The following is an 11,799-nucleotide window of genomic DNA, read 5'->3' on the forward strand; positions in this document are numbered from 1 at the left end:
GGGCACCAGGCTGGAAGATTATGTCAAGAACATTCCCCTATCATTTCCCCCTATTCTACAATGTATATATAATGTTGTTTATGTGCAGAAGAATATCAATGTCTCCCTTGCTAAAGTAAATCAATGCCTAGTTCTCTGTGGTCTGAATATGGTATGATATTCAAAGAGTTCTAAATAAATTATTAATCTAATTAATTCACCCACTATTTTGCTTATTTAAAATTGCACTCTCTTTATTCACTGTCTTTATATGTCTGTGTGTGTGTGTGTGTGTGTATACACAGTCCCGCTTGAAAGTTTGTGAACCCTTTTTTAAAACCCTTTTTTTTCTATATTTCCGCATAAATCAAAATGTCACACAAGTCCTGAAAGTAGACAAAGAGAACCCAATCAAACAAGTGAGACAAAAATTTGTTCTTTGTCATTTATTTATTCAGGAAAATGATACAATATTACATATCTGTGAGTGGCAAAAGTATGTGAATCTCTAGGATTGGCAGTTAATTTGAAGGTGAAATTAGAGTCCATCTGTTTTTCAGAGTTGTTTTCAATCAGGTCTCAGTGTGTGCCCTGTTTTATTTAAAGAACAGGGTTCTATCAAAGTCTGATCATGTTTGTGGAAGTGTATCATGGCATGAACAAAGGAGATCTCTGAGGACCTCAGAAAAAGAGTTGCTGTTGCTCATCAGGCTAGAAAAGGTTACAAAAACAGATGCAGGAATGCTGAGCTACAGCACAATCCCAGGATCGCGTCTTACTGTAACTGGAAGTGAAATGGAGCAGCACTGAGAACATGCTGTGCTTTGACTCCACAAATCCACAGTCAGACAGATTGTGTACAAATGGAGGAAATTCAAGACCACTGTTACCCTCCCCAGAAGTGATTAACCAACAAAGATCACTCCAAAAGCAAGACGTGTAATAGTCTGCAAGGTTGCAAAGGAACCCAGGGTAACTTTTAAGCAACTAAAGGCCTTTCTCACACTGGCTAATGTTAATGTTTATGAGTCCACCATCAGGAGAACACTGAACCACGGTGTGCATGGTGCATCCAAAAAGAACATTGCTGCTAGTCTGCAGTTTGCTAAAGATCATGCGGACAAGCCAGAGGGCTACTGGAGAAATGACAAGAGAAAATGGGTCATGCAGCAAGACAACGACCCGAAGCACACAAGTTGTTCTACCAAAGAATGGTTAAAGAAGAACAAAGTGAATGTTTCATAATGGTCAAGTCAAAGTCCGGACCTTAATCCAATTGAAATTTTGTGGAAGGAACTGAAGCAAGTAGTTCATAGGAGGAAACCCACCATATATATATATATGTATGTAATTGTATTTTATTATATTCATATTATTAATTTCTGTCTGAAAAGTGCTGTAAAAATGTCAGTTCATTGGCTGGATATTTTGTTGTCTAACGAAACTACATTTAAAGTCAGGCTTTTTGGGTCACTGTACACTTTTCAACAGATAGGAGACATCTTAAAATATAACTGGGAGTATGTTTTTCTTGCTCATCTTTCTAATTTCTCCTTCATGACATATGCAAAGACTCATATGAAGAAGGAAAAGCAGATACAGCATGCCTCTGTTGTATTTCGTCACATTTCGTGCTTAGAACATTATTAGTGTTCTTCATATGAGTGTGTGACTCCTCTCCGGCCTTGAGGAGTGAGTAGTTTTCTATTATGAAGTGAATGAGTCATCTGGGGGAGGGTGAGATTGGACCAGTCGCTGTCCGGTGGAGCCAGTCACAGCCCGGGGTCTAAACTTGGATAGGGAGGGTCTTCAATCAGCTGTCGTGTGTCGCCGAGCACTTTCTGGACTTTCTAGACCGGTAAATCACATATAAACCAGTGGAAAGAGCACTTAAATCGTCAGTAAACTTCTAGAACTCCTACATGAGCACAGTGGTACAAGTAAACTTAGGTGCGTAATCACGCGCCTGGAGACTTGCGGCAAGTTTTTGAAACGGAATTAGTTTTGCGCTGTTTTTAATAACTTATATTCGTACTTCTGACAGGAACGCGACGTTTTGAACAAGAAACGTTATCTAAATTCACTTTTTTCCCCCAAGTTTCACCATGGCAGAAGGGGATTACTACACTATGGGCAACCGACAGAGGATTCCGCGGGATCCGTTCCGGGAACAGTCGCTCGCATCTCGATTTATGGACGATGACTTTGGACTGCCACCTTTTCACGACGAATTATCAATGGACTGGCTCGGCTGGGCACGACCTCGACTGAGCACCCGCCTGGACGCGCCGTGGACGGGCTCGTTGCGCACGGGCTTCCCGCGGACGAGCATGGGCTCACCTCAGGGCTTCAGTTCCAGGTACAGCGAGAGCCCGCGCCGATCCAGCGCGCCCCCGACCAACCCAGACGAGCCGTGGAAAGTGTGCGTGAACGTGCACAGCTTCAAACCTGAGGAGCTTAATGTCAAAACTAAAGACGGTTTTGTAGAGGTGTCAGGTGAGAAAACACGTATGAACTTTGAGAAGGACGAGTAATTATTGGTAACACAATTTACATTACCTTAGCCTATAATAATAAATCATCGAATAACATGGAATGTTATATACATTCCAAATGTTATGAGACATGATATGGAACTTTTAACATAGCATTTTTGGTACTTGGGTTAGTGATCTCCTACATTCATTAATAAGGCCTCTTTTCACAAAACAACAAATAATAAATCTGGCCAGGTTATTTATTTATTTATTTGCACACATAACTCCTTAAATATTGGTTGTATTTTTTTAAGTTTTCCTAATTTACATAAGTATTTATTTATTTGCATAGAGCGCACAACTCATTTAGTATGTTTGTTTTTTTTCTAATTTTATACAAATTGTCATTTCAAATTATATTATCAACAATTAAATTGAAAAATTGAATTGAATGACATTTTTTTTTTTGTATGTTTTATCTCCCACTTGGCTGGGCAGCAGTACTTGAGCTACATGAATCAGACCTGTTGTTGATAATGTTATGGCTGAATTGAGAATGATCCAAATAATTTTTTGATATTTGATTTTTTTTTTTGTTTGTTTTAAACACAAATTTTCTTTTGAAAAAAAAAAACTATATATATATATAACAAGAAAAAAATGACACCAGATTTTCAATAATGCCCTTTGGGCCCCATTATTCCATACCTCTCTGTTGCTTTCTCTCTGTGGTTTGAGAATGGAAGGCCTTTGGCATGACTTGCACATTACCAGTAAATCAGCCACCTGCTGAGCTCCCTTGAGGTTCACACACATAAACACACTGAATTAGACCTCAAATGGAGAGTCCCACACTGCACATCTTCCTTTGCTTTTTTTCTCTTTAATGACCAAAGTCCTTTAGTAAAACCTATTAAGCGGAAAGGGCAAAGTACAGTTGCTGTCTGCTCCAGAAATACTTTATATTTGTTGACTGTGATGGCAGGACAGAAGTTCAGAGTTCAGGATAGAGCAAAGGCCTGGTGTGCTGGGATTTTTAGAAACACTGTGCTGGTATGCCAGCTGGGTCACTCAGTCACAGTGGGAGGAGGGTGGGTCAGCAAAACCTAACGTCACATAACCTCATTCTAAAAGTGTCACACAGAGATATCAAAGTGAACTACCCTACGCTCTGATTTACCAAAGACCTTTTCACAGACCTCAGATTCTGGTGACCATTTTTATAACACCTTGAAAATTGGCAAAACATGAAGTTCAACTTTGTCCTGAGGGAAAGCATTGTCAAACAAATGCCTCAGCCATGTCTGAACATCTTTGTTAAATAGGGAAAGGCTATTGCACAGTATGTCAGTAGGTAAATGTATGCAAACTTGATTCTGCCATGGAGGTAATTAATAAAAGGTAATTTGCAACTTTTTATCTCACAATTGAGTTTATATCCCATAATTCAGACTTTTTTTTTTCTCAAAATTGCGATTGCAAGTTATAAACCAGCCATTCTGAGTTTTTTCTGAGTTTATATCTGGCGATTCTATTTTTTTTCTTCCGAATTCTGAGTTTACATCTCACAATTTTGACTTTTTTGACTTCAATTTTGACTGTGTATGCAATCAGTTCAGGTGTCTTTGAATTTGGAGGGGGAAAAACAGAACTGTGAGATGTAAACTCAGAATTCTGAGAAAAAAGTCAGAAGAACTGTGAGATGTAAACAGAATTCTGTGAAAAATGTCAGAATTGTGACATGTAAACTCGCAATTACAAGTTTACAGCTTGCAATTGCGAGATATAAACTCACAATTACGAGAGAAAAAAATCAGAATTGCGAGATGTATGCTAGAATTCGGAAAAAAAGTCAGTACTGTGAGATGCAAACTCAGAATTTCGAGAAAAAAAGTCTGAACTGTGAGATGTAAACAGAATTCTGAGAAAAAAGTCTGAATTGCGTAAATTGTAAATTCGCAATTACGAGTGCATAAGTTGCAATTGCAAGATATAAACTTGTCAGAATTGTGTGATAAAAAGTACAATTACCTTTATTATATTTTTATAATATTTTTATTCTGTTGCAGAAATAAGCTTCCATATAAATATCGATTTATATGGATAAACTATGCTCTCAAAATATCCTTTCATTCATGTACATTTTAAACTGTTAGCAATAATTATAGCGGCTTCAGATTATGAATGTATTGACAGGAGAACAATCAATCAAATGTGTTTGTGCTCATAGTGTTCCCTAAAGAGCCAGTAATTGTAGATATGTAGGCCGCGGCGAGACACAGTATGGCATGACTGGCATTTAGTGACCAACAGCTGCAGAGAATGAGGCCAAGAGGCTTTTAAACAGGCCTTCTTGATTTGAAATAGCACAAAATATAGTGTTGCCTTTACAATGACTGTAAAATGTGAAGGCTCGTCAACAAAAAAGCCTTATATGGACAGAAAGTCTGAGACTATAAACCTGTTTGGGTCTAATTTAATGTCAGTGTGGTAAAGGTTACACTTCTGTGCCAAACATTATAGCTTTTCATGAGCAACCAGTGCTTGAATTGACTTCAAGTTACCTGTATATATTGATCTTGTATTTAAAGCGACATCTTTTTCAAAAGCAATTCTCTACACCTCTTATTTAAAAGCTGATAACTGCAGAATGTCCTAAGTGTTGTATGGTCGTATCGATCATCTCGCTAGAAGCCATCGATCTCTGCATTAACAACTGCCTTTATGTCTTTTCACCAGGGAAGCATGAGGAAAAGCAAGACGAGGGCGGAATTGTTACCAAAAACTTCACGAAGAAAATTCAGTAAGTCTGATGATTGTATCAAAAGTTTCTGGGAGCTTCTGATTTGGAACCTTCTAGAATGATGAAGCAACTTCCCGAGGAATGTCACTCAGAGTTTTTAAAGCAACACAAAGCATTCCCACTCCTCCACCCACCCCAACTTCTCAGCTTACTTCTCACTCTTCAGCATCAAATGGGATGGTTGAGGCAGAGAAAAAGAATCAAAGTTAAGAGATAAAATAGAAAAGAGAAAACTCTAGTTAGACTCAGACAACATATCATGTGGCTCCGATGTCTGCAGTAATTAAGCGACACAGTGATTTGATTTTTTTTCGTCACCATGCTGTTTCTCTGACAGAGACACAGAAAGAGACTCTAACAAAGAAAAATAATTTAATTATTGAACGAATGCAGTACTATTTTAGTATCCTCCTTACACAAGAGATATACACTATCATTCAAAAGTTTGGGGTCCGGAAAGAATTTATACTTTTATTCAGTATGGATGTATTAAATTGATTAAAAGTAACAGTAAAGACATTTGTAATGGTTTAAAAGATTTCTGTTTTAAGTACATGTTTATCTCTGTATTTATGTTCATAAAGGAATCCTGAATGTATCACAATTTCCAAAATCCAAAAAATATTAAGCTACATTGATAATAATGAGAAATGTTTTTTGAACAGCAAATTAGAATGATTCCTAAGGGATCATGTGACACTGAAGAATGTAGTAATGATGCTAAAAATTCAGCTTTGGCATCACAGGAATAAATTACACTTTAAAATTTATTTGAATTGTATGTTATAATAGTACTTCAAATATTACTATTTTTGCTTTATTTTAAAATCACATAAATGCAGACTTGGTGTGCATAAAATACTTCTTAAATAAATAAAAAAATTAAAATAACAAAACAATCTTACTGACCCCAAACTTTCAAATGGTAGTGTATTATTAATTTATTATTAGTTTAGTTATTTTATGTCTTCCACTTTCAATTTAAATTGCTTAGTTGATCTGATGTTGACAGACCATGTTGTTGATGTGAAATGATAGAGATCGATTCTAACAGTGTTTAACATTCTGCTGAGCTAAGAACACAATACTCTTACAGAAGATATAGGTCACGCATAAATATTGGGTAAAATTGTCTATTCTCAATTCAACTGAGCTTTTTTGTTATTGATAGCTTTCAGATTTGTCATTTGCCCTCCAGTAGCAGAGCTGCACAGCGCAGGAAGGCTGTAGCATTGCTGTGCTAATTGAATAGCGTCAGACCACTGAAGTCAGCTACATGATAAGGTTTATATAAACTCCACAGAAGCTTGGCAACAAGTGTGGAACCTTCCAGCCTTATTTGGCCATGATGACTGACAAAGCTCAGAGACTCTCTGTCTCTCTCTCTTTGTCTCTCTATCTCTGTCAGAGTCTCTCTGTCTATCTCTGTTGTGTCCTCTCACTCTCACAGAGATTAAAGCACAACAACAACAAAACAGTAAAGTAGCTCTGTTATAATAAACCCTAGTGTGCTCTAACTAGGCAGCATTTTAAAGCACCATAGGTGTCAAATGCTAATCCAAACAGCATTAGACTGAAATTAAGTAGTATTAAATGTAGTTTTGTATGATGTACTGTTCGAAAATTTAGGTTCAGTAAGTTTTTTAATTTTTTTTTAAAGAAATTATTTTATTCAGTAAAGATGCATTAAATTGATCAAAAGTTTCAGTAAAAGACATCATTTTGCAAAAGGTTTCTGTTTCAAATAAATGCTGTTCTATCTATTTATCAAAGAATTCTGAGGGGAAAAGCATGTATTATGGTTTAGACAGCTGTTTTGTTTTCAACAAAAAAAGACGACGACATTTTTATAAGCACCAAATCATCATATTAGAATGATTTCTGAAGGAGCATGTGACATTGAAGGCTGGAGTAATGACTGCTGAAAAATTAGCTTTACCATCACTGGAATAAATGACATTTTAAAATATATTAACATAAAAAAAAACAGTTATTTTAAATTGTAATAATATTTCACAGTATTACCGTTTTACTGTATTTTTTATCAAATCAGTTCAGCCTTGGTGCTCATAAAAGACTTTTCACAAACATTAAAAAATCATACAGATTCCAAACTTTTGAACAGCAGTTCATATATATTCAGTGAGCATACTATTTATTTATTTTTAATTAAAAAAAATAATAATCTTGCAATCCCCAAACTTTTTGACAATGTTAATATATTATAAACATATGTAATATTCAATTGTTGAAAAAATAAAAAAAACTAGTCAATCTAATTAGAAAGTGTCAGGTTTTTGTGTGTTCTGTATATTTTTGTGATTATTAGAGTAGGGCATCTCATCATTAGTTTTGAAACTTGTTAAAGTCAAACTCTATAAATAATTGTGAATGTGACTCACACGAGGGGTTCTTTACTATGTGTGGAGTTTCTGCCTATGCAAAGCATTACAAGGAAGGTTCGGATGTTGCTTTTTGCAGTGCATTTAGTAATATATTGCTGACAGTGGAAATTATTTATTTCATATACTGTGTTAAGTACAATTATTTTATCTAGCATTTCTCAAATCTCTAAAGCAGCTCTAAAAGTTCCCTCACCTCTAGACTTATGCAGCAGGAAGTGGCTTTGTGTGATATCACCATTCATTCATGTTCAAAACAAGTTCCACCCTTTCTCTGTAGAGCAGATATGAATTTATGGTAATCCAGCCTTAAAGGCATCACAATTCAAACAGACAGTAAGAACTCCTCTCATTAAAACGGCTGCAGTCAGTTTGCCTGCTGGATGATTAGACTAGTGTGTAGATGGAAATTTCTGGTGATAAACTTTGCATCAGGAGGCGATTTGTAATAATTGGCAACAGACTCTATTTCTGAGCCCAGCACCTGGAGCAGGACTCGCTCACTTTCTCTCTCTTTCTCTCATTGCAAGTGATGGCAGGCAGAACATTTAAATGAAAACCACAAAATGCATTGGGAATTATCTTCTAGCCACAAGCTGCCACACAGAAAATGAAGTTTGTTGAAAATTAAACCAAAATGAGAATATACTGAGTACACAAGGGTATAGTTTGAGCAACTTTCACAATTCTGGGTTAATATCAACTTTAGACTTGAGTTAGAACTCAATTAGTCTGGGTTATGTTCAGGCAATACTGTGTAGTTGTTAATATTAAACTGACCTTTGTCAACTTCTTAGTGTAACATTTGATTCCAAGCTTTGTGTCAGTGCAACTGCATGGTACAATCCAAAAAGCACTTTTTAAGTTGAAAAGTACAGTATGTATTTAGATATTAGCTATCAGATATGTACAACCACATTTTACAATGGCTTAAATCAGAATCTGGTTCAATCTGTGTCAAAGAGGTATATATATATATATTTTTTTTTTGGCATTGATGGTTCCATGAAGAAACTTTAACATCCATGGAAACTTTTCATTGCACAAAGGGTCTTTATAGTGCAAAAAGTTTACTTAGATTATCAAAATGGTCTTCACCCTAAGTAAAAATAGTTCTTTTAAGAACTGTTTACTGAAAGGTTCTTTGGGGAACCCAAAATGGTTCTTTTATGGCATTGCTGTGAAAACCCCCTTTTGGAACCTTTCTACTTATGGAAAAACGGACATCATTCTAAACTCTCTAATTTTTCACAGAATCCCATCCGATGTGGACCCTCTCACTGTGTTCGCCTCTCTGTCTCCGGAAGGGGTTCTCATCATTGAAGCTCGGCAGACCCCTCCGTACTACCTTTACAGCAACGAAATGCCTGCAGAATCCGTAGAAGAACCCGAGGCCAGACCTCAGGAACCCAGCATGGCTTCAGCCTAAGCCAGGGAGTGAATATGGGCTTACACACCCATGGTATTTATTCCAAGCCAGTGCCAAAATCTAGTTTTATCAGTTTCATAAATTTACTTAAACCAAAAGTCATTAATCTGCTAGTGAGTAGTCCATAAATCAAATGTCACTCTACATGGTACAAGGTTGGATCAAATACCAATAGCTTTCAATTACGTAAATTCAATTATGTCAATGAAGAAAAATTAATGTGATAGAGCTACCAGTCAAGTGACAAGGGAAAGGTACGAAATGGGATGAGACCAGGCCGAATTTCTGTAGTATCGAGTCTATGGTCATAAACATGCTCTACCCAAGTACCTTGATGCGAAAGCATTGGTAAACATTGTAATGGCAAGTCTCAAACCTCAAGGGGGCGATAGAGCTCCCTTCAAATAAACTGTTCTTCAAAGTGTTCTTCAAACATTCTTTAAAATATCTTCTTGTGTTCTGTAGAAGAAAGTCATACAGGTTTGGAACAACATGAGAGTGAGTAAACAATCACTGAATTTTAATTTCAACTATACATTTAACTAATTTTCTAGCTTGAGTTCTAAGTTAAGATTCTTCTTAAACTGTTGCTCCATCATGTTCTGATAAAATAGAGGACAACTCTGGTAATGCAATGCATGCTTGTGTTGCAATATAAATTACTTTCAGACACATTCAGATGTGAAACCAAGCTTGCTGAGCTAAAGTTTATGTTCACATACTTGTGTAGAGTACGTTTTGGACTTTCTGTCCCTCATATTGACCTAAACTTGTTTTCACCCTGAATCCAAATGGAATTTCTGAATATTTGTTACAATGGACTATGTCTTCTCTGAGAACTGGGCCTGAATGCTGGAGCTCTTTCTCAAAGGCTGTCTCCTCTTCTTTTTCTTTTCTTATTTGTGTGTTTTCTTTTTTCTTTTTGTGTAGGGATGTAAGCTATGCATTTTTATAATAAATGGAATTTACAAAAGCAAGCCTTTTATTTATTACTCCTCTCTGCAAATCTCTAAAGTTAATAAATGAGCTGCATTGCCGATATAGTGGATGTTATTTCTCCTACGCTTTACACCTGTTTGCTTATCCGACCTATATAACCTCTTGATGTTGTCGAGTAATAAATCAAGCATCATGCTCTCCTTTGTCTCACAATCCTCTGTCCTCTATCACATCTGGGTGTTCGCTTGGTAGATTGGCTGTGTGCTTATGGAAGCGACTCCAGGGGAGTTGTCTCTGCACGGTGGCGGTAATTGGGTGAGAGATTAGTGTGGAGAATATTCTGAACGCTTTGGCTCGCTTTCAATCTCCTCGACGAGGATGTGGAGAGAAAATATTGAAGAAAACGGTACTCCATTGCTGGTTTACTGATGGGTGTTTGCCCATTGGATTTTTCTTGTCAAATCGATTTGCGTTTTCTAGTTGTCTATTTTTGAGGGTTTGAGGTTAATGAATCATGAATATAACCATGCTCAAGAGGCACTGGCATCATAACCATCCGAGTTAGATGAGAATTACACAATATTTACTAGAACTCAAGTGATGCAATGTGCAACCATATCCACTGCATAAAAGATTCATATAAAATTCTCTGCAAGGACAACAAGAAGTCAACTAGGTGCCACATTGACAGATCTCTGTCTGTCACCTTAAGCTGGAACATTTCTCAGCTTTTCCTGATTAATCGCTCTTGTTATTGTAAAGCACAACAAGAAGCTTCACACAATCTTGCTCAGGTCTTTATTAGTGCTAAGAAGATGCATGTAACAGTAAATTCGAAAATATTTATGGGAATTAAGAGGCTAAGGAAAGAGCTGGGATGTTGCTATCTTGTAGCCTACATTTTGCCTACATCCATTTCCTTTTGAAGCACCTGCTGAGGCTTGAACACCTCCTGGGTTTGCCCGAAGGTTGATTGCTCATCTTCTGTCACAGCAGGGTCTGTATATCCTTCTTCACCTTCCAGTTCTCGAGGCTGCGTGGCCTCTGCTTGCTCTCCTTGCTCGGAGGTGATGGTGTCTGGAGTCTCTGGAGCCTGAGGCTTGTCTGCAGTCTCATGGACTTCCTCTCCGTCTCGTTCGGTGCCCTCAACCGCCTCTTGAAAAGCACCTTCTTTGTCCTCCTCTCCGGGTTCACCGACCTGCTCTCTTTCATACTCAGTGGTACCTGGTGCAGCTTCTGAGATGGACTGGGGTTGTGGTTCTCTAGATGGATCTACATCAGATACAGTCTGCTGGTCTCGTTCGGTGATCTGTCCACCCTCAGGAAGCTCAGTTGAGACTGAGAGTTCAGGCGTTTCTCCTTCAAATGATTCCGGTTTCGCTTCTGCTTCAACTTGAGGCTCATCAGCATCTTCTTGTTTTCCTCCAACGGTTTCCTCCACCTGTGGCAAACGAGAAACAGTCTTTAAATGAAGTCAAGAGCTTAAATGCCACATCAAGACCCTAAAATGCCAGGGTCAGTGTACACAAAAATGATTAATTTTCTGGGTTGTGAAGAAAGGCCATACGTCCCCTGCGGGAAAATAAAGCTTGCATTTGATCTCTTTGTTGGTTATTAGAACAATTACGAGCCTGGTAATTAGAATTGCTGGATGATTTATTTATAAACTGACTTCAAATTTGGCATTTGACATTTACAAAATTGCAGAATTGTGAACCTCTAATTATTTATGAAATCCGTATTGCTTTAATGTAAAAAAAAAAAAAAAAA

At 37.2% G+C, this 11,799-nt stretch overlaps 2 protein-coding genes across 2 annotated transcripts in view; one reads left to right on the top strand and one right to left on the bottom strand.

Moving 5' to 3' along the window:
- The first annotated feature begins 1,674 nt into the window (after positions 1-1,674).
- Positions 1,675-9,474, top strand: hspb8 (heat shock protein b8). Its single transcript, XM_016572826.1, has 3 exons — positions 1,675-2,475; positions 5,196-5,259; positions 8,916-9,474. The coding sequence occupies exons 1-3, from the start codon at positions 2,085-2,087 to the stop codon at positions 9,088-9,090; spliced, it is 630 nt and encodes a 209-aa protein (XP_016428312.1). The 5' UTR covers positions 1,675-2,084; the 3' UTR covers positions 9,091-9,474.
- Positions 9,475-10,924: 1,450 nt separating this feature from the next.
- The window catches only part of LOC107755870 (uncharacterized), a 6,309-nt gene continuing 5,434 nt past the window's right edge, over positions 10,925-11,799 (bottom strand). Inside the window, exon 4 of the mRNA XM_016572825.1 lies at positions 10,925-11,470. Coding sequence (XP_016428311.1) covers positions 10,925-11,470 — 546 coding nt within the window. The remainder of the gene's footprint in view (positions 11,471-11,799) is intronic.

The sequence above is a fragment of the Sinocyclocheilus rhinocerous genome, unplaced genomic scaffold, assembly GCF_001515625.1.
Source record: "Sinocyclocheilus rhinocerous isolate Xijiao unplaced genomic scaffold, SAMN03320098_v1.1 scaffold352, whole genome shotgun sequence".
Taxonomy (NCBI): Eukaryota; Metazoa; Chordata; class Actinopteri; order Cypriniformes; family Cyprinidae; genus Sinocyclocheilus; species Sinocyclocheilus rhinocerous.

Excerpts from the sequence above, each read along its gene's own strand:
- hspb8 (XM_016572826.1), top strand. The coding sequence starts at position 2,085 with ATGGCAGAAGGGGATTACTACACTATGGGCAACCGACAGAGGATTCCG. Across the intron at positions 2,476-5,195 it reads CGGTTTTGTAGAGGTGTCAG|GGAAGCATGAGGAAAAGCAA; the intron begins GTGAGAAAACAC and ends TCTTTTCACCAG. Across the intron at positions 5,260-8,915 it reads AACTTCACGAAGAAAATTCA|AATCCCATCCGATGTGGACC; the intron begins GTAAGTCTGATG and ends AATTTTTCACAG.